Genomic DNA, 19,464 nt, shown 5'->3' on the forward strand with positions numbered 1-19,464 from the left:
TCACAGTATTGGCTTTTACAACATCTCCGTGAGAAAAGTGAAGGAAACCTTTGTGACAGTGCAGCTTTAAAGCCATCTAATTCCTTGACTGTTTTGGCTTTTGGCCTGGGAATGACATAAAAGTTGTAGATATTTTAGCTGATAATGATGAGAACCAAAATGCCAATGTTGATTCCTGCAGAATAGTCAGCAGACTGTGGCTCTTGATGCTGTCTGCAGAAAGGCAAGCAATGCTTTCATTTCTTCACACTTATTTTTCCTCTGATTTGAAGAGGGGCTGCTCCTGGAATTACAAGTAGAATCCAGCTGTGGAGTGGGACCTGGGGTTTTGTGCTCCTCTTAAATCAGTCCGATACTGACCATCCATTTTTCTTTCCTTTGCTCTTCCTCTAGTTCCAGACACAGTGAGTATCCAGCAAGCTTACCAGGTACCCTAAAGGGTAGCGAAGCAAAACGATGTGTGTATCTCACTGCATGGTGAGGCATGGCAGAGGAGAAAACACAGGAACCCGAGGCTTCTGTCTTGCAGTGTTGTTTCTGCTTATTGCATTAAGTGTTTCTCCTGACTCGAAGGTTTAGCCCAGCCCATCTTGCGTGTGGTACAAACAGGAAACGAAAGCCCTGCAGTCAGAGGATACACCTGCCAAAGGCTGGTTGAGCAGCTGTGGCCCTCACCCATGGTTGAGTGCAAAACCGGAAGCGTCAAGGGCTAAGCACAGGCTGAGCACCCTTTCTTCTCAACAATTTGGAGGCTGGATGGTGAAAGAGATGTGGGGGAGATGAAGGTGTGTTCACAGTTTGCCTGGCAGTCGGATGAGAGGTGCTGATCAGGAAATTGCTCGTGTAGCATGCAAACTGCCGCTCTTGAGGAGTGGGCATTCTCCCTTGCTGTTATTCATTAGTCTTACAGCTCCAGCTGGTTCTCCTATGCCATGGGAAGATCAACCATGTGACAAAGCAGCGAGTGTTCGTTTCCTTGGGGACTGAAGCAGATACAAGGATGGTCAAGGCTCCCAAGGCATCTGGCATGTGGAGACTGCTCAGTGATTTCCTTCATCAGGGACATGGTTATGCTGTTTGTATTCCTTGAGTGACACCTGACAGCATTTGAAGTAGCACGGCTGCCTTGGCAGAAGGCCAGTTGCAGTGATTTGGCTGAATTAACAGTTGATGTTGGTTGGCATAGCACCTCTGACAGTCTGAAGGTTGATGCTGTTACATATCAGGTCAGGGCACTGACTTTTTAAAGTTGACGCTCAGATCTCCAGACTCTGGGCTGGGCTATCCATTGATGTAGGTTGTCATAGAGCCACATTTCAATTCTGGCCCTAAACACCTTTTTTTCTATCAGTGAACAATCACTACTGTGCAGACTCCTGATACACACAAACACTAACCTGTTTACTGCCCAGGGACAAGAGAAGATAAAAAATCAGTTGCTCTAAGAGCCTCACCCTGTCTTGGGAGCCAAATCAAGTGTTGTGATCAGAAACTTAGTTATAAATGTTTGTTTAAGTGTTTGCTCAGATACTCCAGTCGGAGCTTGCTTGGGGAGCATTCTTCTTGTTGACTTGCTCTTTCACCTCCCACCCATTGAGATCTTTGTCTCGATTTGTGATTCATGTCTGATTCAGCCAAGTGGGTAGTAGACTTGGCAGCAAGAATCTCCTTAGTTTGAGGATTTCAGAAACCTTTAGTAAGGGGCAAAAGCACAGAAACTGGCTGCTGAAAGTATAAATTAAGTGCCTTATATGACAAATTCAGGGATTTTTTTTTTTTTGTTTTTTGGGGCATTTTTGTTTTAGCTATGGGCAAATCTTGCACCTTGCTTCCCTGGACAAGAACCTTCGTGGATATTTTAAGTTATATTTCTCCCAACAAATAAGGGAAAAATTGACATGTATGCCTCACCACCTCCATTGCAGTACAATGCCTTGCTAGGCCTTCTAGGTTTCTTCAAATACCAAATGATCCGAAACCTAGGAGTTGTTATAGTTTGGACAATTAAAAAAAACAAAAAAAACAACAAAAACCTCATGGAATTTTGATCAACTGTAATGAAAATCTTTTACTGGCTGCTTTAGATATTTTAAAAGTGTGCATGTATGTGTGTATATATCCCTGTATATATTACTAGAAGAAAAAACAAGGATAATTCTAATTTGCTTATATTGGGTATAAAAACATCTGCTATTCCAGGATCTGGATCTGACAGGTCAACTGCCTGCCTCTTTCATATCTGCAAAGACTCAAGCTTAATGAAGACACTAAGCCTCGAACTGAAAGAACTCAAAAACAGAATCCCTCAGTAGGCAAATTCTGTGACTGTAACCGGAAAGATAGCATGTTGCTCAGCAACTCTCACTATCTTTTTTTTTTTAATATAACATCACTCAAATCCCCAGATATCTCCATGAGATGAAACCATATGGTTGGCTGTCCCAGGGTTGCACTCCCTTGAATAAATTAAATCCCTAATAACCTTTGAAGCTGCACCCATGGAAAATTCATTCATTTGGAAATTAGGCTGATAACTTGTCTTCTTAGAATATTGTGAGTTTTGTAAAAGTGGTAAATTCTTTGCTAAAGTGTTTGTGATTTTATTTTTTTAATGGGTTGTAATTATAGCACTGTAGTTATTGATCACAGTCACACAGAGAGAGAAGCCTATCTAATTACAGGGCAGTTAAATTAGGCTAGTAGTTGTCTTGGTTGTGGTCCACTCAAAATGATTTCTTATGGAAGGTTTTTATGGCAATGGCAGATAGTGGCTGCATTGAGACAGAAGAAAGCAAAGTTTTGCTTGGGCTAGGCTTAGTTCATTAAAATAATATGGTTTGTAGCTTTGGACCTACACATAAGTTCTTTGTGCAGGTCCAGTATGACAGGTCAAAACCCGTTCAAATAAAGTGACAAACAATGCTGAAATGGAGAACAAATCTGAAAATATTAACTTCATTTTCGAAATGGAATTAAATAATTGAGTAAAATGGCGTAAAGAGTTAAGAAAACAAACTAGCTTTCAAGCTGATTTATGTCAGTTTTAATAAACTAAGGTAAATAAAACAGTCAAGGATCTTGTAGATAAAATTGACTGATAGGGTTTTAAGAACATTTTACTGAGTTAAGTAAATGTATATACTATAAAAAGTAAATCCGAATAATAAAACTGTAAAACATACACAGAGTTTTGAGAGAACAAATATTAACAGAGTGGTATTTGCAGGAGTAGACCCTACCACCCGCTCACACTGACAACAGCTCTGTGTATCATCTTATGGACCTCATGAGGATTTGTTGTATCACACAAAGACAGTAACATGGGTGCTAGTGTGTGACCCAGAAAGGAAGAAGGAAGGGAAGAGGGGTAAAAAAATGACAGCAGAAAGGTGAGCCCCTGGAGAATGACTAATACTGTGCATGGAGAAGTCATAACTGATACCCAGCTTAGTAATGCTGTGTTAGCTTAGGGCTTGCTTATAAAAGCCAGTTCCAGCTAATGGTCTGACGGGTTCCCAGGCGTTATTTTTCCAGTCACTATTGTTACGGTTACTGTGTCCCGAAAGAGGCCAACACCCATCACCTTCTCGCGTGCTTGCTCATTTGCACTGTGTTGGCTGAGACTGCCAGGCAAGGTATTGCTCAGTGCTCTTGTGTTTTGGGCACATGGCTCTTGCAGAATTATTTTGAAACACATGTAGTAACTTTTTGATAATTATAGTTTTCTGTACTCCTTGCAAGTCCCTGTGGAGGAACCTTGTTCCTTCTAGGAGATAGTGAGACACTGAGTAGGCAGCGGCAACCAGTGTTACAGATCAGTTTTCAGCCCCCATGTCCTAGAGTGGCAGAATTTAGCCTAAATGATGTAAAGACTTTAAGAGAACAGTAGATTACAATGACTGACAATTAAGTACTCTTTTCTTAAAGCCTTTTAGGAAAAAAATTAGAAAGAAATTTCTCACTATCCTTTTGTTTCTTGCTGTCATAATAGCTCTCTGTAGGCTTGCGTAGGCTTTGTACTAGTGCACAAAAAAAAAAAAAAAAAGACAACAGGATCTTGGATAAGAAACTGCTGAAACATCCCTGGAAAAAGCATTCAAGGGTCATTGTTTACTATAGTCTAGCAGAATTTCCATGAAATTTTACCAGTTCAGGCAAGAAACTACTCCTCCACTCTGCTGCTGATGGAAGAATTAACTTTTTTAGGGACCCTGTTGATTTATGTTACTTTTCAGTGTAGTTTTGTTCTATAACTCACTGTAGTTTCAAGTAAAGTGCTAGAATTATTAAAACTGATGGATTTATTTTTTTTTCCCCCTGAAGAAAAGGTTCTTCACACACCCCACCCTCCCCACCCCCAGTTTGGATGTGATTGTTGGTTTTAATGATTGTAACTGCTTCAGTTAGGACTACATTCTGCAACCTGTTTGTCGATGCTTACCTGAGGGTAGCTGCATGTGTTTAAGGTGTTCACAGAACTGAGGTCCTTGTATTCATTTTACCCTTAAATAAGGGAGAGATTTTATTTATTTTTTCACAGAACAGCAGAGGAAGGTCAGGTCCCTATCCCCCATTGCCCTTGGGAGTCAGAGTGGCTCTCCTGTCCCTGAGGGATTCAACATATGCTCGGAGAGAGATTCCATTTGTTCTATACTGCCTGTAAAACAACAGCAACCAAGGAAACCTCACCCAATCCAGGGAGTCTGCACTAATCTGTTCAGTGAGCTTGGCTATTGGGATGATACAGCTCTCCTCCTGGAGTGGTGGGAGGGTTTCAGGAAAGCCTAGTAGTTCCTGGGGATTAATTCTTGGGGACCAAACAAAAACCCCTTAAAATGGATGAAATGCCTCCCGGAGAGTTCACTGCGTTTTCCTCAGCCAAATCCTACTGGTGTATTTGGGCAGGATCACTATGCCTGTGCTTCTGCATACTAGTAACATAAGAAGTTGTGCTCTCACCATGAGAAGAGGCCCGGAGAAAGCTGTGCTCCCAGGAACCAGTGGCTCTCGGCTGCTGCTCATCTTTGCTGTCTCTTAATGGATAGACATGATGGCAGCAGCTGCCTTTATCCAGGGTTGAATAGGTTGGGAATACCTCATCTGGCCAGCATCTTGTCTGCGTCTGCCAGTGCTAACACAGGCTGCCACGTCTGCTGGGCAGCTGTGTGCTTCTCTTCAGTGCGGCACTTCAAAGTCGGAAGAGTCATTCAAAAGAGTAATCCAGATAACACAGATCAATGTCAGATACCAAGCCACAGTCCTTTGTATGCATTGTGGCTGCCATTGCTGGAATCGGTTTTCCCATTCTCTTCCCCTGAATTTTTGTTTGTTTGCTACCAGGGACGTGGTTCCAGTAGCACAGCCTGTCACACGCTGACCCGTTGGCAGGAAACTGGCTTTTCCCTTCTTTAGCATCCCACACCTTTTATTTTTTAGGGCGATATATATATATATTTTTAGCGTGTTAGTTACAGTTCACATTGAGTAATTTATATGCTGTATCTAAGAGTGCTAATATTTCTCATGCTTGCCTCTTGGCACTTTTGGGATGGTTTCCTTTTTCCTGATGGAAAACTCTTGAGTATATTGTTTCTCAAGGCATATAAACCAGCATTGGTGATGTCAAGGGCATCTGATTCAGGTAATCCTGATACAGAGATAATCTTGAATTTTCCTTGAATATATGTCAATAGCATATGCTAGCTGGGAATCTAGAAGAAATGAAGGCTTGGAGAAACCCAGACAGCAAAAGATCAAGGAATGCTGAACAGGAATCTAGAAAGAACAGGGAGTGAGGGAGGTATGGACTGCAGATACAGATGGGCAGTGGTAGCAGTCCTCTTTGCCATTACAGCATAAAGCAGTGATTTGAAAAGCACATAATACCATTGCTAACAAAGAGGAAGAGATCTTGCTTTAGAAATAGAAGTGAGAAAGATTCCTCCTACAGCAGGCACACAAAGTTTTCATCTTCCCACTCACACCACTGCTCCAACAGCATGCAGTCCTGTTTGCATCCTGGCAATTTGCATCCTGGTTTGAGTAAGTTAGGAGGCTGGAAGTTGCAGTAGAGGAAAGTGCAATTGCTGAACCCCTGCTGATGGCAGAACACCCCATGGAATGGGTCTGGAAGCAATCTGTTCCCTCCTAGCTTGAGCCTCACGTTTTCCGTCTTGTGGGGGGGAAAAAGGTTTACAAAGATTTTTTTTTTTTAAACTTAAAAAAAAATATCCAGTGATTGCATATTGGATGAGTAGCTTAAACATACTCATCCAAGGCAGCTGTAAGCAGCCAAAGTCCACTTGAGCTGGGACTGAATTTGTCCCATTGTCTCTCCTTCACACCCACAGTACAAATAAAAGCTTCAGCTTCTTAGGGCTGGGTGGGAGGGAGGAGGCGGGAAAGCCACTGGAGTGTGGTGTGGCACTGACAGTTGATGTGCATTCCTTGAAAGCCCGTGCTGCTCATCACTTCTGGATATAGCAGTATGACACGTCACTGGGAGACAGGATGCAGTTTGTTGGGAGTGGGACATTATGACGAGTACAGGATCTTTATGGGAGAGTTATGGAGCAATGCTGACTTCTCATTAAGGGATGGGGGAGAAGCAGTGTTACCTGAAAATTGGGCTGCAATCTTCAAAAACTCAATCTTTGGCAGGAGTTACATTTGAAGGGGTCATTTTAGTTCAGAATGATGTTTACTTTCAACTGTTCTTTAAATAATTTGGGGCTCTGTCCCTCTGGAGTAGAAACAGCAGTGTAGACTGAAGGGCTTCTGCTATAAGTTAACTCCAGCAAATAGACTATACAAAAGTAATTTATCTTTGATACTTGAATAACAATATTTACATTGCACTTTCCTCCAGAAGGAGGCTATGGACATTTGTAAGTGGTGTACAAGAGTCTCCCTCACTAAACAGCAGCTAGCTCTGTGGCAGAGCCAAGTTGCTCTTTAGCACTGCAGCGTTGCAGTTTGGAATGACTTAAAGCAAATAATATAGAATATGAAATCCAGGTAATCCAGAATATGAAAGGATCATTTAAACCTGCAGAAGGTATTTATGAAACTGGAGTTTAGCTAGAGCTAGTAACATCTGTGGAGTTGTGGTAAGTGCAACTGACTCATGATTCTCAAACCACCAGGATTTTCTTTGGATGCTTCCTCTCCCTGGCACAGTATGTTTTCAAAAGTATTGCTGCTCCATGGGGCACTTAGATCAGATCGAGAGTGATTTCATTTCAGCTTGAACTGCATTCAGAACCAAAGTAAGTTATATAGGTAGAAGCACTCTTATTTCAGAGTATGCTCATATGCTGATTATGTCAGTTTAATTTGCAGCATAACTTAAAACTTTCTAGTGAAGACAGATCCTTAAAGATCACTGGTTACTGTGAGTTCCCATATCCTCTTGATACAGATAGCTGCAGGGCTTTGTCCTCACATGGTGGCCAACACTGCTAGAGGGTGCCTTTTAAGAAACATGGTATAAGTGAACAGGTTTGGGGAAGGATGGCCATGTCATGCCCGTGTATCACTGCCTGCAATTTCACTTGTATTTTTCACTTCTACAGAAGCACAGTGTAGCAGACAATAAAAATCCCATATCCTAAGCACCCAAATCATCAGATCAGTATCCCTGCTAGAGAAGACATGGTTGTTTTTGAAGGTGAATTTTTCAGGCGTTGAGCAATGACCTAAACTCATTTTCAGTGAAGGCAATGTCTCCAATTGATTTTGGTGAACCACAGTTAGGCCGTTGATAAGCAAAATGCAGGCTAATTGCCAAGCATATGTGATCTCAGAAAGAAAACAACCCTCAGCACTAAATTGTCATGCTCAAGTATTGTGCAGCTCCATTTTTTTTCTCCAGCGGGGTATCATGTTCTAGCGACAGAGGAAATGAGCCTGCTGTCCTTGTTTATAGAGCACTTTGGGAACCCTCGGAGTGTAACATGAACACCAGTGGGCTGTGGTTCTCTCCCACCTGGGTTTCAGTTCCAGAGCATGAGACTTTTTCACTCTCTACTTTTTTTTTTTCTCCTTTCTGCCTATGCGAGGGAGCACTCAGCCGGTTTGTGAGCAGCTGTTCTGTTTCCTTGTCTGCCTGCAGCGGTACCCAGACAGCTGCACTGTGCGCAGCCAAAGGCGGCCAGAGCAATGCCAAGCTTCGTTAAAAAGTAACAAGATTGGGAAAGAGGGTGGGGAGCAGGAAAATCCCTGACTTGGAGTAGATTCTACAGCACACTGTGAGTGGATGCTGGGGGACCTGGGGGACCTCCGTGTCTAACTAGAGATGTGTTTTCTATGCATCTGTCACAGTAAGTCTCGCCTGCTGACTTGGAGAAAGCTGTTAATCATGGGGTGATGCTGAAGTTCTCTGGGAAAGGAAGTGTTACTGACAGTGGCAAACAGCTTATGTTCGTGTCTCATGGAAACTTAAATGTGCATAAGTGTGTGTTCAGCATCTGCTGTCCCCATACTGTGTGACTCACACCCAGAGAGGGTCAGGTGTGGCTAGGAACAGGCCTGTGACGTGCACTATGACTTTATTTCTTGCAGCCAGCTTTCTTGTGGATGGTAAGGCATTATATTTAAGTATTTGTCCATTCTTGGGTTTATGTGCATGTTTTTCCAGTGATGATCATAGTGTCTGTTTCATGGTTCCGCCTTTGAGCGCTTAGAAATTAGAGAGGAACAATTAGTTCAATGTGCGTGAATCTATGTGGTAGGTTTGTGGCATGTCAGGATTTCAGCTTTTGCCCAACTTAATATTACTTTTCTTTGTATTTCAGAAAAAGGCATGGCATACAATTAAAACCATGGTTAACTTACCAGTCATCAGCCCCTTCAAGAAACGCTACTCATGGGTGCAGCTGGCTGGGCATACAGGTGAGATGGATATCTTCAGTGTGTTTGTCTGCGGGGTGGGAATGGCAGCAGCACAGAAAATAGTGTTTCAGTGTTTTTCTGTTTGCTTCCTTCAGGTAAAAAGGAAGCAGGCAATATCATGTAAATCTGTGAACTAGAACATCTGTCTTTCAGTTGCAGTGGGGACAGGGAAAGGGAGTAACATACCCAAATAACGAGATGAGCAAGGAAGCAGCGGTCAGACTCTGGGGAAGGGCCAGGTGCTGATGAATCCTTGTAAGGCGATACATGTAAAATACCCGCTAGAGGGAAACAAGAGGGACTGGGGAGTTGAAGCCCTAGTCCAGCTGTTGCTGTTGGTTGTGCTATGGGATCATCTTTCTTGACTGAGTAGCCAATATGTTAGTTCCCTAGTGGGAAGGATTACTGTGAGTGCTCCACTCCTGGCAAGGACAGTGTTTCCAATACCAACACCAACCCCCTTGCGTGAAAAACAAATCCCTGAAAACTGACTTGCTGACCAGGTGTTTGCATTGCGAGTCTGTCATTGTTCACTGTATGAGTGCAAGGAGCAGCTCACTTGGCTAGTTCTAGTTTTCTGTCTGTAGAAGTTGGTAAGTCTGTTCCTGATGTAAGCTTTGCTTCATTGCTAAGGCAAAAAAAACCCAACAAAGGGAAGTCATTAGGTTTGCTTCTCTCGTGCTTCATTTAATTCCTATGCAGCCCTTGTTCCTCCGTGCTTGTGTGGGGTTTATTAGTACACATGTGGGCAGGCACCTACGCTGCATCGTGCTTTCAGGCAGTACCTGAGACACCTCTTTATATGCTAATACACTAATATGGTGCACTGCAAAGCTGTGCAGAGAAATTTATTTAGTCCTAGAGATGTAGCAGCTGCATTTTGCACAACGGTGTTGGAGGGGCTGACTTGTATTGCACAGAGTGCCAAGATGACCCCCATCTTACTGCAGTTTTTATTTCAGTGTGTATGGGGTTGGCTTGGTCTGTGGGGAGTGGTGCACTGGTCGTGTCATCATAACCCTTTTGAAGGCTTGTGTAGTAGGGTGGAAGAGGGAGGGTTAAGAGGTTACTAGAAGCTGATTAGGAGAGATACTGCTTCAGTTTGCTTTAAATAGTTTTCTGTGGTTGCATTTATTCCACCCTTTTTGCAGCTGTTCTTCTCTGATATGACAAGTTCTTTCTAAACTAAAACCCGGGCCATCACCACCCTCGGCCTTGTGCTGCGGCAGTGCCAGTTCCAGGATTTGTCAGAGAAGAACCAGTTTTCAATGGCTGAAGGATCCTGCTATGATGAAAGTTGAGTGTTAGCCCCAGGATGAATGAGGCTCCTAGTTTGGCGTGTATTTTGTGTTGTGTAGATTAAAAGGGACCCCCTCTGAATGAAACATGAGCTTTCCACAGACGCTATTGGCAGGTTGCAGGACAGGAGAGTGTCTGGACAAGGAGACTCCAGATACCTGGAGTCTAATTACTGCTAGTCCTGGCCTATGCAGACTGTCATTTGGACTGGATACCATTCAGACACAGGGTTGTAAAAAACCAGTTGCACTACAGGCTGCACCTGCAGATGAGCAGGGCTCTGGATAAGCAGCAGTACCTGGCGGTACACGCCTGCGCAGTCACTGCACGTGTGTGCGTGTGTGTGTGTGAAGGGCAGTGCTTGGCTTCTGGCCTGCTGGTGGCTGTTTAACAATCACTGATTGCCCGTGCCGCCTCGGTAGGCACACCCGCAGCAGGTATACCCTACCTGAGGATTGAGAACAAAGCCAACAGTGGTAGTGTTATGCAGCTTTAAAATAGCCTGTCAGAGGATTAATGAATTCTGACTCACAGCTTCTTCCTGTGCATTTTAGTAAGTATAGTAGTGTTTAATATCCTAACAAAGAGTTTAGCATGGAAAAAAAAAAAAAAAAGATGGCCTGGAGCAGCTGCACTCCTTAAAGCTATAAATTCTAACATGGGAACGTATCCAACCGGACTTTCACTGCCAACGGCTGTGTTTGTCCTGGGAGTCTTATTCTTTTATGTAAAGCATATTATCTTTTCTGTTCAGGGGAAGTCTTTAACTCGTGTCATGAGGCTGAGGTAGATGAAGCTGGAGTGCTGGTGAAGGTGTTTTTCTTTTTTGTGGGTCAGTCTTGTCACCACTTGTTTGATTTTCTTTTCTAGGGAGTTTCAAGGCAGCTGATAGTGGAAAGATTCTCAAACGCTTCTCAGAGAATGAAAAGGAGTGTTTTGAGCGATTGATGAAAGACCCACTACGCTCCTGCGTCCCTTGCTTCCATGGTGTGGTGGAGAGAGATGGCGAGAGCTACATTCAGCTGGATGACTTGCTTACTGATTTTGAAGGGCCTTGTGTGATGGACTGCAAGATGGGGATCAGGTGAGGTACACGAAAGAGAAAGTGCTTTTTAACCCAAATGCATTTGAAGGAAGGGGGGAGATGTGGTCATGCTCTGTCTAGAGAAGTTTGGTAGCATTTTGAGAGCCTTGGGATTCAGTCCAGACAACCTGTTGTTGGTTTGGCAGTCACCTTGGACAGCCTGAGGGGAAACTATGTCCCCCTGTTACCTGATTGTACATGGATTCTGGAAACTGATCTGTAGCCTCAAAAACTATCCATACTGAGAAATTTTCAGGGGTGGTTTAAGATATAGTTTCCCTTCAGTGGCCTAATAATACTTGGGGAAAAAATGACATGATTCATTCACTACCAGTTCATTTAATCTTTGTGTATTCAGTGATTCAAGAAACCCTATGGCGTAAAATTCTCATCTCGGTGTGAATGACTGAGTAACAGCGTGAAAGCCCATTTCTAGCGCTTGATTGAGTCTTGGTATTGATCTTTTCTGTAGAGAGTTACCATGTACTCAGGACTGACCTGTGTTTTTCCCTACTCTGACATCTCTGTGATGCTATCACCTTGTTCTCCAGACTCTCACTTTTCTTTTCCTTTTCTTGTCTGTGAAGGAAAACCTCAAAAATGTTATCTAAGCATAACAAAGAGATAAGAAATCTGTTGAGAGCCTGGAGTAACAGTACAGAGAGGTATGAACTGTCGTAATAGTCTTTTGGGTGTCAGCTCAGATGCTCAAGAGTTTTCGTCATAAATGAGTTATTCAACTTACAGGAGTGCAGATGAGCCTTTTCAAATAGATGTGCAAAATCTTAAACGAATTAGCTAAATCAGAATAGAAATGTGTAGCACTGCTATGCCCAGAAGAAAGAGTAGAAGGATTTGCAGTGCAGTGCATATTTTATTCAAAGTAGGTGACATTCTGGTAATGAGTGACAGCATCTCCTAAACACTAGCCTGGCTTATTACGCTGTGATGAAGAAAGTATGCTTCAGGCACCTGACAAGGTGCAAGCTTTAGGAGTCCAGGGGAACGTAGAGAACATAGGTAGTGCCTTTCTAAAGGTTACCAGGTGGACAGGTTGAGTGTCATAACAGCAAAATGTGGAAGGCTTGTCACCTTCACCTTCCTGTTCTTCGGGTTAGCTCTTCTGGTTTGGAACTGCTTTACTCTTAATTTAATCTCCGTTACTCTTTAATCTTTACTGTATGAGGAGTGAATCTGTCTTTCACTGTGATGCATTAAGTAAACCCCTGATTGCCTTCTGAGGCCTAAAAAGTCACACGTGACAGATGTTAGCTTTTTTTTAGGAGAGAAGAGAAAGTAAGACTTCAGCAGCCCTATTTGCTTTTGATTTCATTGTAAGTGATCTCTCCTAACTGTCCTCTGAAAACACAGTTCTATTTCATGGCACAGTAGGAATTCAGCTTTCTTTTATTTGCAGTTGTAACAATAACATATAACAGTAAGTAAAGGTATAGTTAGAACAAATGCACGACACAATTCCCGATTCCTGCGGCTGTTTCTTTAAATACGCCTGTGCAGTCATCAGTCTGTGTTCTTTAGTTTCCCCATATGTGGAACTGGGGTAATGATATCACTTAGTTAACGTTTCTTGAGGCCAGTTTATAAGCTGTAAAAAGAAACATTTGAGTAGTCCTTACAGTTTTGTTGGGATGTGGTGTTTTTGCAGGACATACCTGGAGGAGGAGTTGACTAAGGCCCGTGAGAAACCAAAGCTGCGTAAGGACATGTACAAGAAAATGATTGAAGTTGATCCTCTTGCTCCCACGGCTGAAGAGAATGCCCAGCATGCTGTCACCAAACCCCGATACATGCAGTGGAGGGAAACCATCAGCTCTAGTGCCAACCTGGGCTTCAGGATTGAAGGGATTAAGGTAATAATTTCCCTTCTGCCTGTTCTTGGAGGCTGAACTTGTTTGATTTTTTTTGATTAATCGAAAAGGTAGTGTGCATTAGTAGGCCAGGTTTTCCAAAGGACTATGTGAAGTGCACTGATCGAATCCACAGAGTTCACTGTATTGTGGTTTTAAAACATCCATTGTAATTATAAGAGTTGTGCCAATGAAGTGAAGCACCAAATGCACATCAGCCATACTTGGTTCAGCCGCAGAGACGTTGCAGGAAGGACTGAAGCAGGTACACAGTGTAGATAGAATGAAGGAGACAGTTATAAGGAAGAATTCAGAACTGAAGAAATAACTGCCTCTCCCCATGCAATTACTTGTTTTATCCAGGAACTATACATATTTATTCCAAGTGAATCACAGTAAAGTGTTTTTGTTCCAGTTATGTTTATTTGCAAGGTATGTTAAAAGCATTAGTTTAGATACTCTTGGGATTGAGGAAACCCCTCCTCCTTTTAAGTACATGACAATATCCAGTATAGATGGAGCTGGAATAAAGCTGAAAACAACCAAGAATAAAATTTTTCCATCAACAAAGTCCATCTGCTGTTCCTGATGGATATCTTTGTGCCCCTGTACCATTCCTAGGATACTACCTTACTGCCACGAAAGAACTTTGGCAATTTTCTTTCCTACCCGTTAATTCTTTATATTTGTTGTGCCCCGTGGCAATGTTGGGTACCCAACCAGAAGCCCATTAGGACTTACTCTCAGAATATCAACCACCTGCCTCAGTTACTTCAATGCTGACACTTGCTGGGATGCAGAAGCCTGCTTTCTGCTCGCAGAGGCCTCTCACAGCTAGCCTTAAACTGGTTCCTTTGGGTTTTGGTGGTGGTGTACCTGTAGCAGCACAGAGCGTGGCGGGGGCTGCCCAAACCCACCCACCCCACCCCCCGGATGGGTACTTGTTACCTGAAGCCTGTGGTGGGACAGCTGTGAAGAGGTCAGCAAGGGTTACCCTGTGTGATTTCAGCATGTTCCCAGAGCATACACATTTAATTTAGATATGTTAGGACATTGCAAACTGTAATCTGGATTAGTTTTGCTACCATTTCATAGTTCAGGCATGTAGGAAGAAGAAAGGGTTAAAAGAAGGTGATGCTGATGAGCCATGGCTCTTTAAACACCCCTTTCTTTGCTTCCCTGTGTTGTCTTCTCCCTTCCTCACTCACAGATTCTCCTGCTGTGATACAGGAACTAGGGCTTCCAGCTCATGCTGTGCTGGCCCCCTGCACGCTGTGCCTCCCACTCCTGGCTGTTAGACACAGGCATCCTCAGGCAGGATCCGTCTGGGCGGTAGATGATCTGGCTCCCGTCCAGCCAAGACACTTCCTGTCTTACCCTTTAGCCATCTCATGATGTTATCAATATACCTGTTTTAGTCCTGTACCATCTTAGGTCTTTTGGATGCTCTGTGTAATGGAATCAGAAGCCCAGATGATCTTGAAACCTTTTACATATGTTCTTGGGAAGATAGTTGGTCAGCGTAGAAGTCGTACAGATCTATGCTGAATCCTGGAGAGTGTCTGAACTAAGGGAGCACAGGGGAGCTCCAGTAAAGCCTCCTGATTGTTCTTTGTGGTTTGCTTGGCTGTCAGAGGTGGGTAGGAGCCATATGGCACACAGACTGCATGATGTTTCTGTTGCAGACACTGCTGTAACTGCAAAACAGGACACAAATACTTAGTCCTTGGAGTGGTGCAGTACATTACCTTTTCCTCTATCTCCCTGTGCTGTTATGAGGGATATAGGTATCACTTCCTCTTTTTTTTGTTTATATGGAGAAATGGTGACAGAAAGTGATTTGTTCAAGCAGAACAGCTAGTCTGTACTCCCTGCACTGTTTCACCGTAGCTGAACTGTGTATCCAGTTCTGTGTATTTGCAGAAAAGCAAAGCCGTGCTGCAGAGATCCCCATTTTGAGAGGAGACCCTATAAGGATCAGTGGTGCCAGCTAGTGGCTGATGGAGAAAAAGGGGTTGTTCTCCCCGAGTGCGCTGGTAACTCCTAGAGTTGGCTGAGCAGGTATCTTGGGTTCAGTCATTCAGAAACAGTCCTGCCCTGGGGCCACTGAAGTAAGAAGCGGAAGCAAAGTGAAATCATAGAAGCCTTTTTGTGAAGTGGCTGCCGATAAATGAGATCTGATTCACTGTATGCACTCCTTCTTCATTAGTGGGGTACTTTTCTCTTTAGCTTGATTCGTCTCTTTTCCTTGCCTTGCTTCCATATCTCTGAAATTGAACCAGGTTCATTTATGGGGTTTGTCACTCTTCCTCTTATGAAAAATAGTTGAAACCGTTGGGTTTCCTTACAGCTGGCACCTGACACTCAGTCTCTTGTGCCTGCCAGATTCAGAATGCAGGTTTCCTCTCTGGAAGGGGTTGTCTGAAGGTTAGGCATCTCAAACATTGTTTCCACGTCCCATTTGCAGAGCAGGGATGCATGGGGCTGAGAATCAGGAGTTCTGGCTTCCCATTCTGTCACTGAGTCTGTGTAGTTTGGGAAGTTACTTTTTCCTTCGGTACCATTCCTTCAGCTGTAGATCTGGGATAGCCCTTTTCCCAGGAGGACATCAGATTCGATTCATAAACCTCTGTGAATCCATTTAGGTCATGACCTTAAGCCCGAGCTCTTTAAAGCAAGTCAGCAGAGGAATCTGAGCGAGACCAGGCAGGTTAAAATAGGTAGCACTGTTCTGTGGAGCCACCAAGCCTGGCCTCCTGCCAGCCATCTAATGAGAAGTGCTGCAAGCGGCCCCCGAGCTGCACTGCGCAACAGACCGCTCTGCCGAGCAGGAATGGATGGGGAGCCCTCGACAAAGGTGTGACTCCAAGGAGCGAGTCAGGCAAGTGCCTCCCGGGGATCAGGTACATCTGGAGTTGTTGCAAGGACCTGCTGTAGAATATGAGGGATGGTGTCATTCAAAACCTGGATGTTGTTAACAGCAAGGAAAGACAGGCCGCGGTTACGTTTCCTGCCAACCACTGCAAAGGAACAAAATCCATAAAAGTGTTTCTAAACACCAGGGAAGCGAGCAACTGCTCTGTCCAGACAAAAATGGATGAAAAGGGAACGCACAGCAGCTATTCCAGACTTACTCTGGGATTTGGGGCACAGGGAGAAATTATTTTTAAAACAGTCTTACTCCAGTGAAGAGGTACGAGGCATCAGACTGAGTTCCAGATTTCTGTGTGCTGTTGAGTATTACCATGCACCAGATCAGATGGCTCCCAACTTTCACTGCCTACCTGCTGAACTTCTCTTGCATAACTTACACATCTCATCAGGCTGACATGCCACACTTATATCTGGCCCACAGCATTGGAAGAAAATTCTGTTTATTCTGCTGCTAGAAAGTCTGGTAGGTGGGAGGCTGTTCTGCATGGCTTTGCCATTCAGTCAGTTCATTCTCCTGCATGATAAATCTGGAAATTTAGCATTATCAGATTTTTTTCATGTATATACTAGGAGCTGAGTTCTGCTGTGGAGTAAATAGTGTTTCACCTGCTGAGACTGGAGCTGAATTTACCCAGTTTTGGTTCGGTGACTTAACATGTAGGAGGGAACATGTTTTGATGACCTGTTGATTTATAATGGAAATGAGGGATTTACTCAGACTGATACAATGGAGAGGAATACAGGTTGGCAATCCTGCAGGCTTTTAGTGGACACGAGGCTACCAACTGCAGTAATTGCTGTATTTCACATGCGCATCCTAAAAGCTCCTGTTTGTGTCTCTTGAAGCAACAGGGGTGTTCTTGGAGAAATGCATATTCATATAGTGGATGTTGACAGATTTCTCTGATTCCAGCACTGCTCTTAGTTACTTGTAGCTCCGCAAACACAAACTGGTCACTACCAGCACATGAAATGACTTGTTTTTTCCGCAGCAGGATGCTTCTGTACTGAGCCTTCCTGCTAGCACAAAAATACTCTGACTTTCTCCAGCACCCAGTTGGATACCAGCATGCCCGCGCTGTCCTCTGCCAAAATTCACACACCTGCTTTGTCACTGCTCGCATTGCCAATCCTGGGTTGTTCCTGACTGCAACTAGCTTTCCGTTCTGTGACTTCTGGGTCACATTAATGTGCAAAGGTATCTCAGGAACAGAGTCTTAACTGTAATTCTTTGATTTCCCCATTGCAAAACAAAACCAAAAAGGACTGGTAAAATTGGGTTTAAAAATGTCCCCTTACAGCCCCAGCCAGGGTTTGACTACACCAGGCTAGATGAGAGGACAACCAAAGAGGTCACTGTGGTTTGCCCCATTGAACTTTGCACTGCTAGTACTGGCACGTGAGAAAACCCTCCTGCAACTGGTAATATCGTGAGTTGTTTTTTTTTTAACTGCACTCAACAGGAAATGAAATGCCATTTAAAGTTACCCAATCAGCTTTTGTATCTCTTCTCCTCCGCTGCTTGCTTGGTTTATCTGCTCTCTTCCTGTTCAACTACTCCCTTTCATCTGGTTAGCAAGAGCTGAGCTGTTGATGGTTCAAGAGGATTGACTGATGAGGGGAATGATATGTGTGTAGCGTAAATCGTCTCTGTGCTTTTTTGTGCAGAAGGCGGATGGAACATGTAACACAAACTTCAAAACTACGAAGACACAGGAGCAAGTTCTACAGGTTTTTGTGGAATTCATTGAGGGCAACACAACTATTCTGGTGAGTCTGAACTCTTCAGGTTCACTGATCTTTGACCCAATGAACTTCTTTCAGAGCCGTGCTTCCTCTGGTACAAGAAAAGTGAATTAAACTACCAAGAGAGAAAATGGTTTTGACTTCCAGTCCCTCTCAGCAGATGGAGTGGACATGGAGACTTGGTGGGCTGTGAGAAGTAGTTGGCTGAGAGCAGTTCTGTCAGCTCTCGCCGTGAGTTCACCCAGAGTTCCTTGTGCTAGCAAAACGTCAGTCGAGCTAACTTACAGCTTGCCACCTTCGACCATGGGTGTTAGATGCATCAGAGGGATGACGATGTCTAAGCAAGGTTTGTGTTGGCAGGAAAACTTGTGATTTGGGAATTCAGTCTGGAGAGGCTAAAACCAGAGCATGGGGGCAGGAAGTGAGATTGGTGGCTGGCTGTGCTCCTGTGGGTGAGACTCGCCTCGAAGAGCAGCTCCTGCGCTGCTTCACGGGAGCACAGCAGGCGTGGGGTACGTGGCGTGACGTGTCTCTTGTCTTTGGAGCTTCAAAGGATGCCCCAGTGTTTTGCTGCAGTGTAGAAGCTGTTCTGAAGGGACATTAGCCATCCGGGAAGAGCATGCTTGGTAACACAGGGCAGCATTAAAAATGTATACTGGAGCTTTATACGTTAGGCCGTAATTTGTAATTACTTATTTTTAACCCCCCCCACCTATGGTTGAAGCTCCTTGTCTCTCTAACACAATTTCATTCTTTTCACTGTGGAGAACTGAAAGATTTTTAATTGCTTGCAACTTTTTTCTCTTTATTACAAAGAAGAAAGAAGGGATGCACAAAGTCTTACTGCATCTGAAGCAAGGCAGATGAATACGCTTGGTGTAACAAACCCAGCAGAGAAACTCCAGGCTGTTCATTCACTGTGAAGGCCTGTTGAAGTGTATTTTCAGATTGACTTCCAAATGATGAACCTGTTGAAGGACCTCTAGGACCTCGAAGGGCGTAAAATTAACATGATCTCTTCATTATATTGACTCTTGTTAACAGACTGTCTTCATTCATTCCTTACTTAAATGTTTATGGGTTGGGTTTTTTCTCCTCTTCCTCCAGAAAAAATACCTCAAGCGTCTGCAGGAAATTCATATCATTCTTGAATCCTCAGACTTCTTCAAGCGACACGAGGTGAGCAGTGAGCGTAATGCTGTGGAGGTGCATTGCTGCTTTGTTTGGTCTTCAGGTGTACTTCAGCATAGCCTGCTGTATTAGCATCAAAGAATTTGTAGTAGAAGAAAGCTAATATATGTTAACAACACAGACACCGCAAAGCTTCCATCACAATGATACAGAATATTAATCCAGTTGAGGAGTAAGAAATCCTCCCATCTTCTATCCCAGAATTTATAGCTCTGGGCCACTGCAGGGAGTGGTTTATCAGTACCAGTTTCCTGTGGTTTCTCTAATCTTGGTGTGTTCCAGTGGGAATCTTTACAGGGAAATGGCAACATGGAAGCTTGCATTTGGTACAGTAGCACTCACTTGTAGTTTGGCAGTGAAGGCCCTTTTAGTTATACTGGATTTATGTTGAAACACGGTATAATTCTGTTCTGTATGTTCTGCTTATATGCTTATCTGTGGATAAGGCAT

General features: G+C 43.7%; 1 protein-coding gene across 1 annotated transcript in view; it reads left to right on the plus strand.

The window, feature by feature from the left end:
- The window catches only part of ITPKA (inositol-trisphosphate 3-kinase A), a 40,151-nt gene that overhangs the window by 16,058 nt on the left and 4,629 nt on the right, over window positions 1–19,464 (plus strand). Inside the window, exons 2-6 of the mRNA XM_074909562.1 lie at window positions 8,796–8,892; window positions 11,062–11,275; window positions 12,942–13,146; window positions 17,746–17,847; window positions 18,931–19,002. Of these exons, the coding sequence (XP_074765663.1) occupies window positions 8,796–8,892; window positions 11,062–11,275; window positions 12,942–13,146; window positions 17,746–17,847; window positions 18,931–19,002 (690 nt within the window). The remainder of the gene's footprint in view (window positions 1–8,795; window positions 8,893–11,061; window positions 11,276–12,941; window positions 13,147–17,745; window positions 17,848–18,930; window positions 19,003–19,464) is intronic.

The sequence above is a fragment of the Athene noctua genome, chromosome 6, assembly GCF_965140245.1.
Source record: "Athene noctua chromosome 6, bAthNoc1.hap1.1, whole genome shotgun sequence".
Taxonomy (NCBI): domain Eukaryota; kingdom Metazoa; phylum Chordata; class Aves; order Strigiformes; family Strigidae; genus Athene; species Athene noctua.